General features: G+C 43.2%; 1 protein-coding gene across 1 annotated transcript; it reads left to right on the top strand.

Moving 5' to 3' along the window:
- The first annotated feature begins 2,319 nt into the window (after positions 1-2,319).
- On the top strand, positions 2,320-21,817 carry LOC110071080 (sushi, nidogen and EGF-like domain-containing protein 1). The gene is made up of 7 exons (XM_020778810.3): positions 2,320-13,236; positions 13,989-14,024; positions 15,325-15,455; positions 16,585-16,866; positions 18,786-18,923; positions 19,842-20,011; positions 21,664-21,817. The coding sequence occupies exons 1-7, from the start codon at positions 13,200-13,202 to the stop codon at positions 21,665-21,667; spliced, it is 798 nt and encodes a 265-aa protein (XP_020634469.3). The 5' UTR covers positions 2,320-13,199; the 3' UTR covers positions 21,668-21,817.
- Positions 21,818-24,837: the final 3,020 nt, after the last annotated feature.

Genomic DNA, 24,837 nt, shown 5'->3' on the forward strand with positions numbered 1-24,837 from the left:
AGAACCATGCACACTGTCCCATTTGGGGGGAAATGGGATAGAAAAATAAGAAACATACAAATAAATCTATTTCTTTCACTCCCAGCTGATATCATGCCTTGCATGGTTGAATCTCCTTCAGTGAATGAAGACTTGATGACCTCCCTCAGCAAGAGGAATCCAGAATGGAAGAAGGACTTGAGGACCCACCTAGCAGGCCCTCCCTGGAGACACAGAAAACAGAGGCACAGTCTCGCCTGGCAAAGCATGACCCACACCCTCCAGGAGATAGCAATGGCTTGACAGACGTGGTGGCGCTGTGGGCTAAACCGCAGAAGCCTGTGCTGCAGGGTCAGAAGACCAAGCAGTCGTAAGATTGAATCCACGCGACGGAGTGAGCATCCGTCGCTTGTCCCAGCTCCCGCCAACCTAGCGGTTCGAAAGCATGCAAATGTGAGTAGATAAATAGGGACCACCTCGGTGGGAAGGTAACAGCGTTCTGTGTCTAAGTCGCGCTGGCCATGTGACCACGGAAGATTGTCTTCGGACAAAACGCTGGCTCTATGGCTTGGAAACGGGGATGAGCACCACCCCCTAGAGTCGAACATGACTGGACAAAAATTGTCAAGGGGAACCTTTACCTTTACCTTTACCTGACAGACTTGACTCAGAGAACTCCTAGGATTCACGATGTTGGAAAAGAGAATAAAACAGAGGTGGTCTGCACAGTCAACCACTTGCAGTAGATAATTTAGTACAGCCCTCTAGTGAAGAGAGGACTCCCACACCAAACATAATAAATATTGCTATCTCAGATGGTCCAAAACTGCTGACTGCAACATTCCTCACTAGAGACGGGTCCCAATTAATTTGGAACTCTTTATCCGAATATCCCAGTTCCCCACCTCCTTAGTGAGTGGATGGCCGCCTGTGGAAGGGGGGACTAGCTGGCCAAATGTCTGCCCGGATCAACACACTGTCAGCGATGAAGAACCCCAACAGCATGTGACAATGGTTCTGCTGGTCTGGGGGGTGGGGGTGGAGAGAGAGGCCATACAGCAGCACAGCTGTTGAGTGATGATATTCAGATAGAGGGTTCCGAATTAATTCAGGCCCATCTCTATTCCTCACCACACACTTGCTGAATCCCCTCTGAAACAATCTGCAGCAACTTGAGTGGGTCATGCTTCAGTCTACTCTCTGTTTGACCTGTCTCCTAGGAAACTAAGTACTTATGGACTGAGTACCTGGCTCTAATCTTTGACTACTGCTTACAAGTCCTGTGAAAACCTGTTTGTGACTGCTCTGTATCTTGGCATGTCTAGCTTTGGATTCTCCCAAATTCTTGCCTCCTAACACTTCCCACCTTCAAACTCAACACACAGGGAGTTGCAATTAAAGAATCCAACTTTTTCCACTTATATGACAATAGAAAGATGAATGAAGTAACAATGTAAAGCAGGGAACCAAGCAACCAGTTTCCAAGTTTTAGGTCAATGTAAAGCGAATTGCGAAGGTTTCATGGTTCTTGATTTATTAGTCTGTCTTATCAGAACAGCAAAAAGTGATGTCACCCAATGAAGACTAACAGACTTATTAGAGTATGAGCTTTCATCAGCTATAGCCAATTTTTTCAGACACAATGGATTTCCAGTTCCATATTTTATGCCCAACTGTACAATCGAGCGCACAACCAGGAAAAGTCCAGGTGCACAGCAGCAAGCTAGAGAGGTAGCTGGCACAGTTTGTGCAACGATCCCTCCACAGTAGTGTCATACAACAGGAATCTGGCTGAGAAATCTTAACTTCAATACATTTACCTTCCACCTTTCTTCTAATGTGCAGTAACTGAGACCAGAATGTCTAAGGTAGGGTGGGAAAAAACCATGGGTTTAATAGCCCTTAGTGTGCCACCTGCTTCCTGCTTTCACCTTGATTTTTAATCTTTGTTTACCAGCACATGACCTTCATAACCTCTGGGGGTGATGAAGGCAAATTTGCTAAGTTTGTTGACCATCCTGGCCTTTTCAAAGTTTTTTGGAGTCTTTTCTCAAAACAGAAGTGATTGATCTGGGTTTGCAAATCATACATTAACAAGGAGTGGGGCAAGATGATCCTCGAGACACTTTTGAACTTGACGATTCTATGATTCTGGTCACTTTCCTTTTTAGGGGAAAAAGCCTGCCCTACATGGTGATGGGTAAAAAGCAGTAAAAGGACAACCCCTCCCCCCTCCCAATAAAGAATCAAAAAGCCTTTTATGCTCTTCAGAAAAGTTAAGGTTTTGGGGGAGACGTAGCCCACCAAGACTTTGGGGGCGTTAAAACTCCTGGAGTTTTAGAAGTTGCCTAACCCACTCCAGTGGGATGTGGTGGCGCTGCGGGCTAAACCACAGAAGCCTCTGCTGCAGGGTCAGAAGACCAGCAGTCGTAAGATCGAATCCACGCAACGGAGTGAGCGCCCGTCGCTTGTCCCAGCTCCCACCAACCTAGCAGTTCGAAAGCATGTAAATGGGAGTAGATAAATAGGCACCACCTCGGTGGGAAGGTAAAACAGCATTTCCTAGTCACGCTGGAGAACGGAAACTGTCTTCGGACAAGCGCTGGCTCTATGGCTTGAAAAATGGGATGAGCCCCGCCCCCTAGAGTCAGACATGACTGGACTAAAAATGTCAAGGGGAACCTTTACCTTTGACCCACTCCAAGAATTTAGAAGAGGCATGCAGACAGGAAACATAAATATAATTGATCGAGGATGTGCTCACATGGGGAAATAGATCACAATCTGAACTCTTGGTGGAAAGGTCTGGTGCAGTCTGTTTCCCAGCGATCACATGACAGATAGGGAAATGGGCTCCAGCCCAACCCCAATACATGTCCAAGGTGGACCTTTCTTCCTCCAGCTGTAAAGTTTCTAATTTTGCAGACTGGACTGGAATGATTCCTGCCAGATGGAAGGGTCGCTTTAAGGGAACCTGCTTTCATTTACAGGGATCCTTTCAGGTAGGATCAGCCATGCATCTTTGCCGCCATCTGATTGCACCTTGAGTTGAACTGAAAGCTCAGATCTTTGGTTGAGTCCCTTTTTTTGTCTTTCTTCCTCAAATTGGGCCATACACAGGGTATAGTTACTGGAAGTTGAATCTTCTCCAAACTCTACAGTCCCTAAAATTGTGCCAGCTCTTTCTAAAGAAAATTGCACAAACAAAGATGTCGCAATCAGCCAAAATGAGAAATGCTCTTGCAAACCACACAATGCTCGGGTGTTGACCTTCTCCCCGTGAAAACTGGAAAGCAGCATTCCAAATTGGAACATGTGCAAACAAAAGGGGGAAACCCCCTAATCTGTTTTTCAGCGTCTGCCTTAGACAATCTTGTACTCTAACAAGAACAGTCTCTCAGTATTTTGTGAGTCACAATGTCCCTTCATCTTGCATACTTCCTTGATTGATATGTATGGTCACAGGATTCAAATTAGGCAGCATAGGCTTACACCTGTGAGGTAGCACAGTCTCACTCCTGCTAATTAAATTTGCACAAAATTCTAGAGATGCACCAGCATCATGGATTGTCACTCGGAAGGATAATGGGACATCTTTAAGACTATCAGGCTTATTACATGATGTTTTATGGACAACCCTGTTTCTCAGCAATCTTTTCAGGTATGAAGACAGTGCTTTAAGTTAGGGATTGAATGTTGACACATAGAAAGCACTAATAGTGACCAACAACATTTCCTAGTCATAAAGCTGTTAGAGACAATATAGATATCACAGTAGCAGGTAAAATAGTTAATGTGAGAAGTGTGATGATTATCTGAAGTACTTTCACAATGCAATCAGATGCTGGGCATCTGATATAGTATTTGAACGCAACCGTGGATGCTGGGAACCCTCAGACCCTATTTGCCAAATAAAATGCTTATTATACTATGGTCACAAATATCTATGCTCAGTCACACTGCTCCTCTCCCACATTCATTTCCTGAGCAGCATGAGATGGATGCATTTTTTGGGAAAGGCACAACAAGTGGTTGTTGGATTGTGTGTTCTTGGGTACATGCATGGAAGGGTAGTGTTTATGAACAGAGGGGTGTTGAATTTCCAACTTACAGAGAAGACTGTATTGTGAATTTTTCTCTTCTAACCAGAGATACATAGGGGCAGAGTTGACCCCATATTTAGGCTGCAATTTTTAAGGTGCAATATCAGAATTGCCCATGAGGGGGAACCAGAGAATACATCATTGTATTTTTGTTAGTGCAATGTATTCATTTCACCCAAAGTGGGGGGAAATTTACTTACATGATAAGAACAAAACAGCAACCAGGGGTAATCAGTCATGTAACAATTAATGTCCTCCATTCTGACTAGGAGTGCTAGATTTCACTACCCCAGGGTCCCTTCCACCAACTCTTCTTTCACTTCTCTTGCTGCAACACGTGGTAGCTATTTTGCATTTCCTTATGCCTGGTTGCATGCGGTGCTATTGATTCATGTTTCTCCCTTTCCTTATCACTGCTGCCACCACCTCACTAGCCTGCCTGACCTCTCTGGTCCCCCAGCACACCCACATACACTTCCTTATCCCCCCATCTTTTGCAAAGAATCTCTAGCCCTTTGTGTACACCACCCTGTCTTTTTGCTTGTGGGCTAAAAGGTGGGGATAGGGTGGATACACCAAGCATCCAGCACATCTTTGCACAGAACTGGTGCCCTGTGTCTTCATGCAAGGTACTGGGTCTACACAAAGAGACACTGTCTGCTCCATGTGGCCAGGGCTTCCTTAATCCCAGGAGAAACAAGAAAGCTGGCGAGCAATCAGGAGCCATGACTAGTTGCCCTGCACAGGGGACGGAGGGAATAAGGACCTGGGAAGTTGTGACAGGAGTGGGGAGATGAAGCAAGACAGAGCTGAGCAGGGAAGCAGTGTGCATGGTGGCAGGGAGGGAGAGAGAGAAAAGGAGTGAGAAACACACTCGTTTCTTTTTAGAAGATGGAGAGCTCGAAAAATGGTGTGCATGCTGGGGAATGAGAAGACAAAGCAAGACAGCAGGGCGGAAGGTGTCAACAGCGGCAGAGGAGGAAGGAGATGATGACAGAACCTGCAGTGGGAGAAATGAGGTAGAAGTGGTTCTTCCCATGGAACGGTGGAAGCAGTGCCACAGCGTAAAGGTGTGATAGCCCAATGGTCAAGGAAGTGGACTCTGCCCTTCTTGAAAGAGCCCCCCTACTTCAGTTATTGCAGTACACATAGCTGCAAACACTTATTTTCACCACTTTTCTTCTGCTTCCTCTTTTTGTGGTACAGCTCCTGGGTTTTGAAATCCGCTTTATCAGCACATGCACACTCCCAAAAAAACAACCAAAAAAACCCCCAGCCAAACAGATCATGAGTTTGCCCTCCAGAGGCTTGTAGATCACAATCCCCATCAGCTCTAAATAGTCCTGATAGATAGTCTAGATAGTCCTGTTTTGAAGAATGATGGGAAATACAGTCTAACAACATCTAGAGAGCCCACCATTTGTTATCTCTGGTCTACAGGTTCCTTTCTCATTAAGATGAAATTCCATTGGCAGGATGGGAGGAACAGCCACATTGTGGTGGCGATTCATGTTTCCAGGTCCACTCAATTTGTGAAAAATCCATGACATAAAAAACACAGGGGGCTGATGGGGGCAGCTCAGGTGACGCTCTTCTTTGGTTTCCCCTTTGTTTTCTTCTTTTTCTGAGCAGAGCACCTTTGGTTAAATATCCTGCCATGTCTTATGGCTTGCAGCCTTGAAGAATGAAGAATCTGAAAAATGGCCACCATGTATCATGAATGAAAAGAACACACGCCAGCATAAAGGAGGACAAAATGGCGCCTAAAACAGTCATGCACACACAGTTCTAAATTAAAAGTAATCTAAAATGATAAGCCAGCATAACACCTACCTTAACTTTGCTAGCACCTAAGCAAACTGAGCAGAAACATGATGCACAAGACAATATAAAACACACGTGATCTCCCTCAGGAAACCTTCACAGATATTGGAAGGGTTCTTGGTCTTCATTGGAAGGTGAAACTGCCAGTCAACAAAGCCAAGGTCTTTCATCCTTTTCATCATTTCACACTATTTCAGTACCTGCCTTGTCACAAGACTTCCAAGTCTTGTGTTTGTTTGTTTAAATCAACTCTTCAAAGGCCAGCATTTGCTGGTGTGATCTAGGATGGTCTTAATCTGTACTGAAACCAGGTCAGAAAGATTTACTTCAATCCAGGATGTACCAAGATGAATACAAATAGTCCTGATTTGACCTGGAATTTGAGCATTCAACCAAAGGTGGGCCTAGATTTACTTAAGGTGCTTTTCTTTGAACGATGTTAGAATCTTTCTCCAGAGATTCGTGCGGCTCCTTAGCTGGGCAGCTTTAAAAACCAACTGAAAACTTGGATGTTGGTGGAGGCCTTCCCTCCAGCTAATGCCTGATTTCTTTTTTCCCCCTTTCCTTTTATATCTTTTTTCTTTTCTGTCTTTCTTTCATCCTGAATAACTTCTCTATTGATTGTAAAAAAATGTTATATTTTTAAAATGGTTTATATGTTGCAGCTGCCTAGAGTGGTTGTTTGACCAGATTGGTGGGGTACAAATAAATAAATGAATGAATGAATGAATGAATGAATGAATGAATGAATGAATGAATGAATGAATGAATGAATATGGTTGTTAAAGCTGTGAAAGCCTTCGAGAATACGTATGTTAGAATACTTCCCTGAGTCTAACAGGAAGAAATAAAACTAATTATATGGAGAATTTTAGCTGAGTATACCTGAAAAAAATCTAACCCCCAAAAAATCTAGCCTAACCAACACAAGTCCTATTTTGGGAAAGACATGTTGGAAACTATGATTGCTGCATACATGGAACAAAGTGACCACCAGTTCCAAGTCTGACCCTTGCTATAATGGGCTTGCAGGAAAAAAAGATGGTGTGCCTAAATATGGCTCCCTTCTTTTACAGCTGCAGAAGGAAATAAAAGAGTCCCAGCTAAAATTCCAACTTCTATTATGATCGTGGTAGCTGGTGTGGGGATCTAATGGCTGTTCTTTCTTGTATTTGATCAAAGTTGGGAAATTTCAGCCTCTATCATAAAATCAACATCAGTGTGCATTAAAAAAAGGAGGGGAGGCATATTCTTTTGTGTAAACATTTTCCTTTTCTCATTATATACTCAACTGATCTGCTTTTGTGCTCTTGAGTGAATGGACAGTAGACAAAGGTGAATCTGGATTTTTTTAAACTGCAATGTAATGTAAAGTACAACAAGTGAAGCTCGGAGTCCTGATGTCAGCTTGTGGGGAGGCATCTTACCTCTGCAGGCTAGTGAGGTAGAACTGAACTATCTCTGACTGAATGTCAGGTAGAGCAGGCAGATGGCACCAATCCTGACTAGAGATTGGCATGAACCACCAGTTTGGCATTTCATTCTGGTTCATTTAGTGGCTGAACAAGGTGTTCTGTGCTTCTCAGCTCTGCCTCCCCCAGCAGACTCCCACTTACAATCAGTGCCTAAATGAGGCAGGGCAACAAAGCTGGGGCGCTGCCTCTGAGTGGGTTCCCATTGGAAGATGTGGGACTGGGAAGTAGCAAACACCGGTGCAGTTGCTAAAATGAGCTGTCACGAACTGCCAAGGCAGCCGTTCATGTCCAACTCTAATCCCAATAGATCCAAGTAGGTTCATTCATGACTACACAAAAGCCTTTGACTGTGTGGACCACAACATACTATGGCAAGTTCTTAAAGACATGGGAGTGCCTGACCACCTTATATGTCTCCTGAGAAATCTGTATGTGGGACTGGAAGCAACAGTTAGAACCGGATATGGAACAACTGAATGGTTCAAAATTGGGAAAGGAGTACGACAAGGCTGTATATTGTCCCCCTGTTTATTTAACTTATATGCAGAATACATCATGCGAAAGGCAGGACTGGAGGAATTCCAACTCAGAATTAAGATTGCTGGAAGAAATATCAACAACCTCAGATATGCAGATGATACCACTCTGATGGAAGAAAGTGAGGAGGAACTAAAGAACCTTATAATGAGGGTGAAAGAGGAGACGGCAAAAAACGGTCTGAAACTCAACATAAAAAAAAAAACCAAGTCCATGGCCACTGGTCCCATCACCTCCTGGCAAGTAGAAGGGGACGATATAGAGGCAGTGATAGATTTTACTTTCTTCGGCTCCAGGATCACTGCAGATGATGACAGCAGCCACAAAATTAAAAGACTCCTGCTTCTTAGGAGGAAAGTGATGACAAACCTCGACGGCATCTTAAAAAGCAGAGACATCACCTTGCCAACAAGGGTCCGCATAGTCAAAGCTATGTAGCGATGTATGGAAGTGAGAGCTGGACCATAAAGAAGGTTGAGCACCAAAGACTGGATGCTTTTGAATTGTGGTGCTGGAGGAGACTCTTGAGAATCCCCTGGACTGCAAGGAGAACAAACCTATCAATTCTAAAGGAAATCAACCCTGAGTGCTCACTGGAAGGACAGATCCTGAGGCTGAGGCTCCAATATTTGGCCATCTCTTGAGAAGAGAAGACTCCCTGGAAAAGACCCTGATGTTGGGAAAGAGTGAAGGCAAGAGGAGAAGGGGGTGACAGAGGACGAAATGGTTGGACAGCGTCATCGAGGCTACCAACATCAATTTGACACAACTCTGGGATGCAGTGGAAGACAAGAGGGCCTGGCGTGCTCTGGTCCATAGGGTCACGAAGAGTCGGACACAACTAAACGACTAAACAACAGCAACAAGTTTCACACAGCCTTCTAGTCTTCTGAGGTAGGTAACATGAGTAACGAGCGTGCTGGGGGGCAAAGTATTGTTTTTCATAATTATGTTGCAAACTGCCCTGAGAGTGCTTTAGCAGTAAGTCAAAACCACAATAGCATCAGCAGCAACAGCAAAGCTAAATGTTTCAACTTCCGAATGATGGACACAGCTATAGTAATTCTTGCTTCACTGCCTCATTTTCCAGCTCCCCTTTCCTTTTTCATGCATGGTATCCAACTCTGTACGAGGACCAAAATTTTCAATTCCAGCTCATTATAAATTGGGGCATATATCTTGGGAGCTTCACCTCTGGAGCTCCCTGCCAATGGATGCTAACTAATTCTCACTCTCTTGCCCTTCCACCTGCAGGCAAAACCGTTCTGCTCCCAACAAAGTCAATCGCCATGTACGCTGGTCTGCTGCTGAAGGTGATCCCATTTGTAAGGGGCTGGTTGTGTCTTATATCCTTGCATTTTTCATAGTATTAATTTATAAATTCCAATCCAGATTTTGCTTTTACATTGCATTTTTAATTGTGGGCCCCCACGAATGCCTCTTTTGGTGGAAAAACAGGATATGAATAAAATACAATATTTTTTAAAATAATAAAAATAAAATTGGCACTCCCACTTTCAGTTCCTCGTCTTGCTTAAGGAAGGAAATTGTTCTATTTGGACACACAATTGCATCTGTCATCCTGCATGAAATTAGGAAAATGTAATTCAATATTATAGTATTTGAAGGTAAAACTAGAGCTAAGGTCCACTGGTTTCCTGGTGCAATTTTGGACATATAAAGGCAAGGCAAGGAAGAAATCGGAGACTGAAAGTTTGCATGTCAGTCAGGTGAGACAGGAGAGCAAATACATCACTCTTGACTAGTGATGTTCTGTCAATGTGTGCCATAATGACACAAACCATATTTCTTCTTTTCACAAAGAAACTAGGCAAATGTACTTTAATGGTAAACAGATCGCAACGATAAACATTAGAAATACACAGATGTGATTGTCAAAAATAAAGACTCAGATTGATGGTCAGATACCGTGGCTCAGATCAAAATGAGAAGGCTATTGCATTAACCAATTTCTAAATTTTTAAAATGTTTTCTATTTTTTAATACCATAGAAGTGGTTGCTTGCATGTTAGAAGAAAAAGAATACCAACACACACAGCTGCCTTGTTCAAAGGAGGGTAACATGCAAAGCAAACCCATCAAGTTGCCTCCAACTTATGATGATCCTGTGAACGCCTGACTTCCAGAATGTTTTGTTCTCATCAGCCCTACTAACGTGTCGTAAACGCAAGGTTGTGGCTTCCTTCAGGGAGTCCATTCATCTCATATTTAGTCTTCATTTTTTCTCACTGCCTTCAGCTTTTCCTAGCATTATCATCTTTTGCTGTGACTCTGCTCTTCTCATCCTGTGCCCTTAGTGTGATAGCCTCGGTTTTGTCATGTTTGCTTCTATCCAAAGTTCAGGGTTGACTTTATCTAGGACCCCCTTGTTTGTCTTTCTGGTGGCCTGTGGCATCTGCAAACTTCCCCTACAGCTCCGTATTTCAAATGACTTGGTTTTTTTTCCTCTCTGCTTTTTTCACAGTTCAATTTCATATCCGGACATAACAATCAAAATTAAATGTAAAGGTAAAGGTTCAGGTTCCCCTTGACAATTTTTGTCCAGTCATGTTCGACTCTAGGGGGCGGTGCTCATCCCCGTTTCCAGGCCATAGAGCCAGCGTTTGTCCGAAGACAATCTTCCATGGTCACATGGCCAGTGCGACTTAGACACGGAACGCTGTTACCTTCCCATCGAGGTGGTCCCTATTTATCTACTTGTATTTGCATGCTTTCGAACCACTAGGTTGGCGGGAGCTGGGACAAGCGACGGGCGCTCACTCCGTTGCGTGGATTCGATCTTACGACTGCTTGGTCTTCTGACCCTGCAGCACAGGCTTCTGCGGTTTAGCCAGCAGCGCCACCACGTCCCAAAATTAAATGATATGTGTTTAAATGTATAAGCAGTCTAGCAGAACATCAACAACAATTTTTTTTAAGAAATTGAGCACCATGACAAAAGAAGCCAGAACATAAAGGGGAAATGAGAATATTTATCACATTTATTTTAAGCAGGCCTCGATCCTATCATGAAGATCACGGATGGAATGGCAGTTTATTCAGTTCACATTTCAATATGAACTTATGTAGCTAACTCCATTCTTTTGTATGGACACATAAGCTGAAATGCAGTGGTCTGTTAAAGTTTGGACTCTTCTCCAAACTTTGCAGTGGAGTTCATCAAACAAATACAGGAGTACATACTATGGGGGAAATGGCAACAAAGCCACTTATTTAATGACAATAACATTCAAAACTGCATTGTTATTGTTATGTTTTGTCAAGTTGCATCAGACTAGTGGGCTGGCTAGATAGTTCAATTACTTGGCTGTGGAGCAAGAGGTCAGGAACTCAGTTCCCCACTGTGCCTTCCAGGAGAAGAGCCAGCTTGTGTGGCGCTCGTCAAGCAACACAGTCCCAGGGCGCCCCTAGAAGAAGGGAATGGCCAACCATTTCTGAGTCCTGCGAATAACACGGTGGCATGCCAAGCACAAACAGAGCTGATCTGTGCACGACGATGGGCTGGGCCAGCCTTACACATCTTCCCTGGTGTCTGGCATGCAGTATTCAACATCTGAAAAACCAAACTGTACTTATCAAATTAAAAAGCTGTCAAACAACCTCCCAAGTGGGTCTTCTCAATACTTTCTTTTTTAACAATGGCTTTCATGAACATCTCCCAAGGCACTCGTCGTACATCTCTTGACTTCTCCCTCAGGTCATGATCACATGAGGCAAATGTTCCCTTGTTATACCCCTGCTAGATTGTTGTAGAAACCTTTGGTCACATGATGCACAACCATTATAGAACCATTTACCTGGCCAGCAGTGTACCTGTGGTTTATTTCCCCCTTGCTTCTGTTATTTTGTTCCAATGGCTTTTTGACATAAGTGGTGCCTCGCTTAACGATTGCTTCGAAAAACAACAAAACCACTATACGATGACTGTTTTGATAGGCAAAATCTGCTTTGTGACAATCGGATCCCTGCTTTGGGAACTGATTCTTCACATTACGACGATTTAAAACAGCTGATCGGCGGCTTCAAAATGGCCGCCCACTGTGTAAAATGGCTCCCCGCTGTGTTTTTGGACAGATTCCTCGCTATACAGGTACCGAAAATGACCGCCCCTATGGAGGATCTTTACTGGACTGTGAGTTTTCAGCCCATTGGAATGCATTGAATGGGTTTTCAGTGCATGTCAATGGGTTTTTTATTTTTGCTTAATGAGGATTTTGCTCTACAGCGATTTCGCTGGAACAGATTATCCTCGTTAAGCGAGGCACCACTGTATTCCTTAATAGTATGACATGTATGTTCTATTGATTCTTTTTTGAAGCCACATCACCAGGGAGGGCAGCCACCCTTACTGCCATGTGGCTACCCTGTTATATTTTTTTGTAATGTGACCATTATGTTGTTACGGTAAACTTACGTTGCTGGACAGGTGTGCCAGGGCATTGATAGGTGTTGTATCACCTATTGTCTGGCAAGTGACACAGCCCTGGGTGGGGGTGCTGGGTCAATTGAGTGCAATTCAATGCAGTTCTTCCAGAGGCACCAGCGCTATAGAGGAAAATTTTTTTTGAACAGGAACTGTTTCCTGACATAGCAATATATCATTAAAAAATTTAAGGAAGTTGCTACAGTACTCCAGAAAAAAAGGGAAAATAAATTTCTACCATGGTGTAGCTGGCCATAATTGGAGAAAATGAATTGGTACAATTAAAACATACTGGGATGTTTGTCCAGGTACATATAGCATGTGACCGCGATTCAGTAAAACAAAGGTATGGAAAGCATCATTAGAACAGGGGAACATTTCCCTGGTGTGACCGCAGCCTCAGTCTGCGGTCTCTGTTCTGTTTAATGTACCCATGATCTCATTATCTTCCTGCCCCTCACCCCCCTCCCATACACAAGTAAACACTAAATAATATGTTCACTGAGCTTGACGTTACTGAATAGGCCTGGAATGCTGGTGGTAGTAGGTGTATTTGCTTACATTAAGAATTAGGAACGTTTGCTGATTTGGTCGAGGAGGTGGGCCCTCCCATCAGTTAGGGTGTTAATCTGTTTCTCACACAAGATGTGCAAAGAAATTCTGTTGTTCATCCCCTTTGCTTTGTGATAAATGTTTGTTCTTTCTCTGTAAAGCTAGGTGTGGGAGAAAGGGGTGTGTTTTCATATATATGACCCTCCACTTCTTTCTCTGTTTCACAATACACATACACACAAATGCAAGAACACTTTTTAATTTAACTAAAAAGGACCACTCAAAATGAAGACTCTCTGTGCTTTTATTCTTCTGGCAGTGGGTAAGTGGAATATGCCTATATCTGGCCTTTTCTACAAGCTATTTTCTTTTTGAATAGCAAAGCAGTCTTGATCTTCATTATAAAATACTGAAATTGGAGTTAGAATTTCGACCGGTTTGGATTTCAGATATTTTGCTATAATCATAGGGACAAGAAGAGTGGAAATTTATCTCTAGATTTAGGTAAGTATAACTGGGCTGCCCAAAGCAGATGGTCCTTCTTTGTTCGACGGATGAGGCCAGCTTGATCTTCTCCTTGCCACAATGTTCTTCCCGGGAGGCTAGAGATATAAACTCCCAGTAGTTCTTTGACAACCCAGCGAAAATCCAGGGTCATCAAATCTGCAACATCCAGTTCTTTTGCAGATCAAACCTGATTTCCATCCCATTCCTATTTACCAGTTTCTACTCCCCATAACTTTGGAAATAAATCTTTTCCAGTGCATTATATCAGGAGAAGCCAACGATTCAATGTTCAGGCCAGTCAACATGTTGACACCTTGTTCTTTGCCTCAGGCAGGAAATGCCTGACTTTAATTCAACGGGAATTTCTCCCATGAATCGTGTGTGTGTGTGTGTGTGTGTGTGTGTGTGTGTGTGTGTGTGTGTGTGTGTGTGTGTGTGTGTGTGTGTGTGTGTGTGTGTGTGTGTGTGTGTGTGTGTGTGTGTGTGTGTGTGTGTGTGTGTGTGTGTGTGTGTGTGTGTACACACTTTTGTAACAGATTTGATTCCCTCTTTATTGTTGCTTTTTAGGTTCAGTGCTGACTTCTCCAGTTGAAAACTCAAAAGGTAAGGAACGGCTGATTTCAGACCAGGAATTTTGGCAAAGCAATCGTTGTCGAACAAAAGAATGGTGTCGTATTTCTATAACAGTGAGATAGGGGGAAGCTGATTCCATCAAATGCTTAAGATTCTAATGTTTCCCTACATTGGAATACAATACCGCAGGATTCATATGAAAGCTTATGGTGTACAAGAATTAAAGCATAATGCCTGCCTCTGATTTCCTAAGGGTATCATTTGTATATGTTGTCCAGGCTCACAGGACTGGAGTGGCAAGGTGTTTTTATTAGCGGAGATGATGGCAGGACTTACGAGCTTCCTCAGGCTTTCATGTTCTGTCAGATCTCAGTTGCAATTTGTGCAGCAGCTATAGAGACACTGCGAATGAATTTTCCCACCTATTATATTTTGCTATGATGTCTCCCTGATGTAAGGCAAAGCTTATGAGGGGTGAAGAAGACCCCATTAGCTTGGCCAAACCTTGATGACAATCAAAACTGTTTGACCTGCTTTATTGATGAGGACTAGAATCTTGTTGTTGACCTTATGGGAGTGTGTGCTAACTTTGGTAACTCACCACAATGAATTGCTATTTAATACTAGTCATATGCCTGTAAGGCAGTCTTTTCATCCAATGCCTTGTTAATTATCAACTGTCCGCCAGGAAGAGTTACACAAGATGACATTCACACATGTAAATCACCAAAAGAACTCTGGCCATGGATTGATACAGCTGTCTGCATTTTTTTACTTTCTTGGGGTCATGCCTGTGGGGCCAGTCACCCTGACTGTTTGCATTCTCAAGACCAAATACTCTATCTGCATTGTCTGATAGCAAGCAAGCAAGTGCGCGTTCAGAAATGGTCAAAGTATTCAGAAAAAACAGAAGAGGCCTGCTTGCAAATGCATGGAAATACTGTGTGCAAATTGACTTCTACTGACAACTAGGATTTCTTGATTAGACACAAAGCAAACAAATGTTCATGGAGTTCCCATGAAGCGGGATCGTGGATTGATGCTTGCCCTAAGACTGCACATCATCAAAACAATCTATTCAGACCTTATTAGAAAGATGAAGCTTCTGTGACAGGGATTAGCAATTGGAGGCCTCAGGACCTGATATGACCCATGAGGAGAATACATTTTCCTCATACCAGTTGGAGAAAAGAGTGATAAATACAAGAAGCAGTGCCTGTGGCAATAGATGATCCCAGGAGCCTGCTGGTGGAGGGACAGGTAATCTCATCAGAAGGACAGTCAGTGATCAGTACTCTGTAGAGTTAATACAGCTTTCCTCCTCTTCCAGCCTCATTGATGTACCCTTATGGAACAGAGTGGGGTGACTCAAAGAATCCCAAGTCAGACGACGGCACATCTCCAGCGATCTCCATCCCGGTGCCCTTCACCTTCTATGGCAAGGAATACGACTCTCTCTATGTATGTAACTGTTGGGCAGGATGCTGCTTTATGAGAAGGCAGGCTGATGCAGAACTCTGCTTGATGATCTGCTGGCCAAGAGATGTTCTGTTTGCCTCTTCCATCACTTTCACTCTTTATATACCTTTTATTTCTATGTGCCTGCGCCATTTGGTGAAACTAGTTGCCTGGCCCCTTGCATGTCTCTAAAGGAAGGAAATGCATGGGGGGAGGGGATAAATTTGCATAAATGTTGTCCATCCTAACTTACAGAGACAATAGAAATCATTTCTGTAACTTAAATAAGAATATAAATAATTTCACTATTGCATTGAGTCCCAAATATTGATGGGCAAATTCAACGTCTCTAATTTCCATTCTTACACTGTTTCATTTTTATCTTTAACTTCAACTAGGCAGTACTTTAAATAGATGGCTCCTTAAAATGGATAAACTATAAAGCAGGAAATACAGTATATTATCATACAGAAAGAGGCTGGGCAAGATTTAATGTAGTTTCTTACTAGCCTACTGTCCCAGAAAGGCTATGGATTTCCTAGATCAGAGGAAGGACACTTTCTGAATTCACATCCCTTACAGTTTGGAGCTCCTCTCCTGATCTTTGGAGGCTGAACATGGGTCTCAACATTCAGCCCAAATAGAGCCATATAGAACTGGCCCTTTCGGTTGACATTTCTCTGTGTCATTGATCTGCTTTGTCCTCTTACAGAACAGTGCAGTACAAGTGGTTATAAACTGAGCCACATTGCTCCCATAATTTCCTGTCATTGCAAGGCATTGCACTGGCTGCCCATTGGGTCAACGACATATTTTAAAATTTAGACAAGTTTTAAAAACCTATCTGTTCAACTTGGAACTATAGGTGTTGGGTGTAGGGAGAGATGAACGACTGGTGTATTTTATTAGAACTTTTAAGCTGGTTTTTAGCAGTTGATTAGTTCTTTTTTATTGTTGTTTATTTTGAGGAGTTTTATATTGATATACGGGTTCATATATACACACAAATACAATTGTGGTTAAATGTGTTGAATGTTTGCATGTTCTTGATTTTATTAGGAGTAGAGGACATCATAATCATCATCTCACAAAATTGCTGCAAATGCAAGGCTTTCTCCCTCTTTTTCTGCAGGTAAACAATAATGGTGTGGTTTCCTTTGGTGTGAATGTCTCACAATACACCCCTGACCCTTTCCCCTTGGATGGTGGGTCACCCTTTGTGGCCCCATATTGGGGTGATGTGGATAATAGAAGAGGTGGAGATATTCTCTGGAGGCAGAGCCAAGACGCAGTGCTGCTCAGCCGCTGTACTGAGGACATCAATCGGTACTTCCCTGAGGTCCCTTTTGTGGCTACCTGGGCCCTTGTTGCTACGTGGGACCGTGTGGCCTACTTTGGTTCTGCTTCGAAGAAGGTAGGTATCTCATTGGACTGCCCCTTCTCATGCCCTGCAACTGCTCCCCTGCCATTCAGAGACCACCATATCTTCCAGAGGCAGCAGGGAGAATGTATAAATATTCTCAGCCATTTAGATAAGTGGCTCCTAAGCTTGGCTTCCCAGATGTTCTTGGACTACAACTCCCAGAAAGCCTGGCCAGCACAGCAAATGGTGAAGGTGTCCAGGAGTTTTAATGCAAGCACATCTGGGCACCCACGATTGGGAACCATTGATTAGATGATGTTGGCCATGTTGGAGAGAGCTTTCTTCTGTATGGAGCTCATTTTCCTTTAGAACCGTGATCAGTTCCCACTCACACTGATCTTAAAGAAGGTATGAAGACACCTCCTCAATTTACTTTTTAAAACTGTTTTTATTGCTTTCTTATTGTGATGGCTTTCTTGTTCAATTTATTTTTAATGATGTTGTGTGACTTCCCTTTCCTTTTTTTTCCTAAGCTGAAAGGCAGGATAACTATATATGCCAACATCATGTTGAGTCACATGATTGTGGAGAAGCAATCACAACAAGTTGTCCACACTCCAACAAGCTCCTTATGGCAACCCTGTATCAGTGGTTGTGTGACTGATCACACAACAGGGGGGACTTAACATAATTTCCCTTACTTTCTAAACAAAATAGATTTATTTGTTTATTTATTGACATTTACATGCTGCCTTTCTCCCATAAACATGCACACAAGCATACACAGAGAGAGAAAGGAACACCGACTATATAGAGAAGACCCATGGCTATATATAGAATGACCATTGTCCATAGGAGAGGAAATCCATAGATTTGCACAAAATTTGCATGTGGTCATTTTTGTATCTAGAGGTACATTTAGAAAGAATTAGTACAGCTGCAATGGAAATATAATGGATCTCACAATCATGGAAAAGATTGAAAGAGGGCGCCGCTTTGGAGTTGAAGCCAACTTTCATCCAAGTTGCAACACACACATACATACACCACCAAACTCTGGTTTATTTGTATTTCTGTGGGAGGCGGTTATTGGAAAGACAATAAGAGAAAGCTATCTTTATATCAGACCTATTGAATTCAATCAATTAGCCACAGCTTACCTACATTCCATTGACTTAAAGTCCCAGTCTACCCCTATCTTCTCAGATATCGCCTTTTGTTTTCCGATTCAAGTCTTTGTCTTGAAAACAGATGAGCCCTTGGTAAATTGAATTGTGCTCCAGTATTTCCCAGACCAAGCTGTGAGAGGGGGAACAAAACTTTTTCTCAGAAAATCAATGAGTTATACTTGCTGTCCCTCCCCAGAGAGACTCCCCAATGCTACATAGATAATCTATAGGTGTTCCTTAGGATTGAGAGAAAAGTGCCTGGGGGGTCTTGGCTAAAGCTTTCCTGAACCTGATGACATCTGGATGTATTGAAATACAACTTCCCATCATGCCCCAGCTGGCATGAGGAAGCCTGCACTACTTTGTGTGATATAATAGGGAAAGTTGCTGACCCAGAGAGATCATGGCCCTGAAAGATGCTGCTGCTGTACTTTAAATATATTTCAAAGTGTGTATACCTCCACAAAGTCCAACATTACCACTTCACCAGGAGATGACCCTTGCTCTGGAAGACAATGCTATCAGAGTATAATCTATGGCAGGTTCTAGCAGGTTAGCAAGCATTCAAGCTTGGATTTGGTGGAAGACTGCAAGTCATCCATCTGAGGACTATTCTTGCTAAGTATGGAGAGACTTGTTACCAGATGGTGGGCCACCGAAGGTTGGTTGGCTACAGCAAATATGGACACACTGATAGCATGCATTGATGGGGGGAGATTGTCCACAATTATGGCATTAGGATTTTCAAGACACTGAAGGTAACAATTGCACAGCTATATGTCTCTTTGTTGCTTACTACAGGTTAACACCTTCCAGGCAGTCTTGGCTACCGATGGGAAGATATCCTTCATCATGCTGAATTATGATGATATTCAATGGACCACAGGGATAGCAAGTGGAGGGAATGCTAAGACAGGACTTGGAGGAACCCCAGCGCAGGTAGGTCTGGGCAATGACTGCATAATGAAATAAGTGGGTGGTTCAGGATCAAGAAATCAATGTAACAAAGAAATTGTGTTTCTTCTTCCAGAGAAGTATTATTGATCTGAGTGACAACATTTACTTAGGATAGAAATACAGTGGTGCCCCGCATAGCGATGATAATCCATTCTGGATAAATCGTCACTATACGGAATCGTTGCTATATGGAACGGAAAACCCCATAGGAATGCATTAAACTCACCGCTATGCGGAAATCCTCCATACGGCCGCCATTTTCGCCACCCGGTACGCGAGGGAAAGGGCACGAAAACGCTGCAGGTGGCCATTTTTTCCTTCCGCTTGCCGATCATCGCAATGCGATATTTAGCCATATAAACCATCGCAATGCGATCGCTTTTGCAATCGCAAAATCCGCATTGCTATGCGGATTCGTTGTTAAACGGGGTGCTCGCTATGCGGGGCACCACTGTATAGGACAGTTCACAAATGGACTGGCCCAACCATTAGGCAGAATGCAGCAATCACCGCAGGCAGCAAAGACTACGAAGCATCTCCCAAACTTTCTTCCTGAGCACTCACCCAATCCAATTTTTTGGAAGGCAGAACCCAATATGCCACAACGGCCTCTTTCTAGACATGTCAAAAGAGCCTATTGCCTCATTTGAGGTGCCATTTCAATTGGCATCTGTGTATGCAATGGAGAAGGGGCACTAATTTTTTATTATTATTTTTAATTTTGTCCTTTTCCTCAAGTAGCACAATTCCTTGATACAATCTTATTTCGCAATACGATCTGGAACAATAGTTCCCAACCTTATCAGAACTATAATGTGCTCAAATGTTAAATAATACTAAATAGAGCAATAGAATTAGGCAGGATGTAACTTAACCTTTTTCTCTCTCTCTCTTCTCCAGGCTGGATTTGACAGTGGAGACAAAATAAATTATTACAATATTCCAGGTTCTCGCACTCCTGAGGTCATCAATATTGGAAAAACTACCAATGTGAAGGAACCAGGGCGCTGGGTATTCCAGGTGGATGAATTTGTGATTGGCGTCACCACAGAGAAAAGCGATTGCTTGATGTAAGCAATGGGTCATCTCTGTCAACTTCTGCTGCTTTGGGAATTGTGTGTGACCCTCAAAGCCCCATCTACGTAACTTGAAATTTGCATTTTGTAAAAATGATACACACACACTGTGGCCTAATATTTACATGAAGCTGCCTATATCAGGCTGCACTTCTTCAGAAAGAGACAGGTTTTGTCCAAACTGCCATCAGCTTCTGACTGATCCATTTCAGCTTCAGAGGATACCAAACAGTGCTCCTTCTGCACATAAATCATGTTCTCTACTCTGTTCCCATATCTTCCCTTGTTGATCTGTTCTAGACACTAAAAAATGGAAGTTCAAACTGGGTCAATGTTTCCCAACTTTGGGTCATCCTCACATGTTCTTGGACTAAAATTCCCAGAAGCCTTCACCACAAGCTGTGCTGGTCAGGATTTCTAGGAGTTGTAGTCCAAGAGCATCTGGGGATGAAAGGTTGATAATCACTGAATTAGATGATATGCTTAGCATGTTTTTGGATCGTGTACTCCTAAAATGATGAAAGGCATCTATAAGATGAAATTTTCCTCACCTTATGTACCCGTTTTCCTGACCTTACATATCTTGCATGTTGTGTGCTTTATATTGTGATTGGCTACTAAAAGGTAGGGCTTGATTTGCAGTTCTGATTACTGAAGCACGTCTCTCTGAGGAAATCACAACATAGGCAGGAAGATGAGTTGACCGTAGGAAAGACTGTCTACCTTGTTCCATCATCTCTCGTTTGTCCCTTGAAGCACTGACAGTTTCTCCTGTGCAAACCCAACAACATTAATGAGCTTCATGAAAGTGTACTCTCATTTGTCTAGTCCAAGATTTCATTTTGCAATTTTGGATAATTCTGCAGCTTTGAATAATTTGCTTGATATTATCTGCCATAAAAAGAGGGCAGCAAAGTATTGCAGGCCATTAAAAGCATGAAGAAGAATAATCTTACATCACCCAAAGCAGCCATTCTTGACCTCTTTTTTTTGCCACGGCATAAACACAATATAAAAGAAATATAGGATGAATCAGATTTGTTTAAGTCACATAAAGAACCTTATAAAGTCATTATGTGAAGGATTGTTTCCAGTCTGTAGCCCCTTTCAAATGTGCCAGCCCCCCCCCTCAATTGAGAATGGCTGACCTAAATAAAAGCCTAGCAAATGTGTTAACCTCTAAACTCTTGCAGACTAGGGTGAGATCCCACAGGTGCCTAGCCTGCATGGTCCTGTGCAAGGTATTTCTTCATGATCCCATGACTTATGGAATATAGAGCTCCAGACCACCCCTGATCTGTGTCCAAGCTGGACTTTTTTGGTCTAGCAGTAGGGCTATGACCTTTTGGGCCTGGGCTGCAACAATAGCTCAACTGATGGAAGGGCTGTTTTAAGGGAGATCGCTTCAAGCAACCAGTGTCCCATCAGTGATTCACTGTGGAATCTTAGAAAATTGTCTGCTCAAAAGAAAGCCAATTATGTGCAGTGTCACTTACTCCCAGGTACATGTGTGTATGACTGCTGCCTTCACATGTGTGCAATGAAGTGTATGTGTCGTAGAATTGTCAATGAGCTGCAACAAAAGTCTGGAGGTGTGGAGAAGCAGACTCCTTTCTAACTTTCCTGTTACTGTCTTTCTTCACCAGGTGAGACCTCTTTTGGATACAAGGACCTCCGTATCCACCTACATCGTGACAAACTGGTTGCAAATTCTGGCAAAGAGCTCTGTGCTGCCCCTTAAAGGCAAGGTGGCTTCTCCCACCTCTATCTATTCAATAAATCAATAAACAATTGCACTCATATTGTTTCTCTCCGAAGTCCATTTCATGCAGGGATGGGGACTTGAGTCGCAGGACTCGTTGTCGTCAGACTTGAGTTGCACTGGTGACTCAACTCAGACTCCATTCGGGGTCGGGGGGAGCTCAAAGAATTGGACTCAGCTTGCAACCCACTCATCTTTTCCCTTTTTTTCTTGGGGGGTTGTTTTTAATAGGGACTCAGGCTTGGGACTTGGGACTTGGTACCAAAGACTCTGACTCAGGACTCTGACCCCAAAACTTGATCACATCCCTGATTTCTTGGAAGGCAGGAGAGGTGCATTTTGTTTGCTGACTTTAGAACCTGTGTGTGTGTGTGTGTGTGTGTGTGTGTGTGTCTGTGTCTGTGTCTGTGTCTGTGTCTGTGTCTGTATACATATGTGTGCTTTTTATGACTAGAAGACAACATACAGTACATGGGACATATACCCTTTGAACTTTGCTTCCCGAACCACAGCTGTGGAGAACTTTGATAAAAATCAACAACAGCAAGATACACTTTGTGTTTGATACAAGCTTCTTCTTTGGCTATTCTTACATGTGTTCCAGGCACGTTTGTCACCTTTTTGGCCTGGGCATGCTCTTGTTCCTTTAACAGCCACCTTGTTGCTGTTCTGTGCCATCAAGTTGGAACCAACCCTAATAGGGCTTTCAAGTAAGTGAGATATCTAAGGAGTGGTTTTACCAGTTCCTCACCCTCAAAAGTTTCCATAGCTGAGTGGGGATTCAAACCCAGGCCTCCTGAATCCTAGCCTGTCAGTCTATCCACTCCACGACGTTGGGTATCCGCAGCAACCTTACCAGTCAATAAATCAGACCAGATGTTGCTGTTCTCACTGTTGTGTACTGTATCCCAAGCTATTCTGCTGCCTGAAATGAAGGATTGGTCCTTGCCCACACCACCGTTCCATTAACAGAAGCTGAATGGATTGGTAGCCGAAACTGAAAGCAGCCAATAGGCATGTGCATTTGTGTGGAGTCCGTAGCTTTGCCCTCCAAAGGACAAAAGCTTGGAATTATTACTTTCCCCTCTCTGCCATCATCTGCCACCTATCATCTGCCACCCCTCTGGTTATGCAACTTTTATGGGAGTGACATTTTCATCCATCGAACCTATGTCTGTAATGCAAGGGCAGAAACGGCCAGGCAGAATAAAAGGCAGTCATCATAGCTCCAGACATAACCTCAAGCTTTGAAAATCGTTTGCAAACACCTGGAAACAGCTGGCCAAGTCCCACTAGACTGCAGAGTTTAGAATGTGTGGGCTAAAAATCCTACGGCTTCCATTGAGCTGTGTCATCTTTCTACGTACTGTAATGCTACCTGTGTGCTAGGCTTTACTTTGCAGAGCAGGTAGGGGTTGAACAGGATGTGCGACTCCTGGCAAAAGGCAAGCTATGAAACAGAAAAAGGAGACACCCCTTAGGGTCGGCAACAGCCTCAGTTGCCACTCAGGAATGGTGTCCACATTCTGTACTCTGACCCCTTCAGTTCTGTTCTGCCCAAATTTCATGTCACAGTGACATCTTGAGAGAAATGCCTGTTAAAGGAAACACAGCAATAATGATACAAGAGCTTGTAGGCCTGAATACTGGCCGTTTTTCATTGAGAGTGATGATAGTGCCATCTGCCAACCACTATTATAGATCAGTGGTTTTAGTCTCTGGCTGTGGAGCCAGAGGTTGGGAATTTGATTCCCCCACTGTGTCTCTTTGACAGGGCCTAGACTCCATGATTCCTTCCAGCTCTGCAGTTGTAAGATGATGATGGTGGTGGTGGTGGTTCTGTTCCTCTCGGACTTGGTTCAATCCTCCCAATACCTAGACGCATGTGTGTGGGGAGGGGGGTTCAGTATGTTTTTAGCAAAAATGTATTTATCTGCTCTTATTTGTTTACATTTGAATTCCACCTTTAGATGCCAGCATGCACACATATGCACAGACACATATGCAGGCCAGTATCCTATTGTGCTTCTGAGCAATGTTTCACCAGCATAGTGATGTGTCTTGAATGCCTCCAGTGTTAAGAGCATTCACCACCTCCCAAGGTAATTGGTTCCATTGTTGTATGACTCTTAACAGTTAAGAAGTTTTTCTTGATATTCAGCCAGAATCTAAATTCCTGTAACTTGAACCCATTATCCTGTAACTTGAGCCCTCTTAATTGTTCTGCACTTTGGAGCAACTGAGAACACATCCTGCCCCTCCTCTGGATGACAACCTTTCAAGTATTTGAACAGTAATACCGTATCTCCCTCTTCATTTCTCAAGGCTATAAATGCCTGGTTCTTTCCATCTTTCCTCCTAGGGCTTCATTTCCAGTCCTCTGATCTGCCTTGTTGCCCTCCTGTGAACTTGCCCCAGTTTGTCAGCATTCTACTAAATTGGTGTCCAGAAATGGACACGGGATTTAAGATGAGGCCTAAGCCATGCTGAATAAAAAGGAGCTAGTACTTCACGTGAGCTGAAGGCTATACTTCTGTTGATGCAGTCTAAAATTACATTTCCCTTGTATTTATTTTTTTGCAGCTGCATAATATTCAGCTGATATTCAGCTTGTGGTGTATAATAGGTCCAAGTTCTTTCTTGCATGTGGTATTAGTGAGCCAAGTATCCTCCATCTTGCACCTTTGCATTTGGTATCTTATTCCTAGGTGGGAGAACTTATCCCTCTGAAATTTCATTCTGCTGTTTTCAGCCCAGGGCTTGAGCCTATAAAGATGTTTTTGAAATTATTTTTCCCCTGTCCTCCAAGGTATTAGCTATGCCATCCAATCTGGTGTCAGACACAACTCTGGCAAAGTTTCTGCTCCATGGAGGCTTACTGGGATACAAGCTAAGTTAAGGGGACTCATCATAGGCATCCTTCAGTCTCGATAGACTATGGTAACGTGCTCTGTATGGAGGACTTCGAACAGCGTCTAGTGGTTTTACGCTGTACACGAAGCTGGAGTGTCCTCTCCAGGGCACAAAGCCTGGGTAAAATAATGTGGAAGATAGGCTG

Source organism: Pogona vitticeps, chromosome 9, assembly GCF_051106095.1.
Source record: "Pogona vitticeps strain Pit_001003342236 chromosome 9, PviZW2.1, whole genome shotgun sequence".
Taxonomy (NCBI): Eukaryota; Metazoa; Chordata; class Lepidosauria; order Squamata; family Agamidae; genus Pogona; species Pogona vitticeps.

What these genes read in the sequence shown, in the direction of transcription:
- LOC110071080 (XM_020778810.3), top strand. Translation starts at nt 13,200, where the DNA reads ATGAAGACTCTCTGTGCTTTTATTCTTCTGGCAGTGG. An exon ending in TTGGTTCTGCTTCGAAGAAG is followed by an intron (nt 16,867 to 18,785) that starts GTAGGTATCTCA and finishes TGCTTACTACAG; the next exon opens with GTTAACACCTTCCAGGCAGT. An exon ending in TTGGAGGAACCCCAGCGCAG is followed by an intron (nt 18,924 to 19,841) that starts GTAGGTCTGGGC and finishes TCTCTTCTCCAG; the next exon opens with GCTGGATTTGACAGTGGAGA.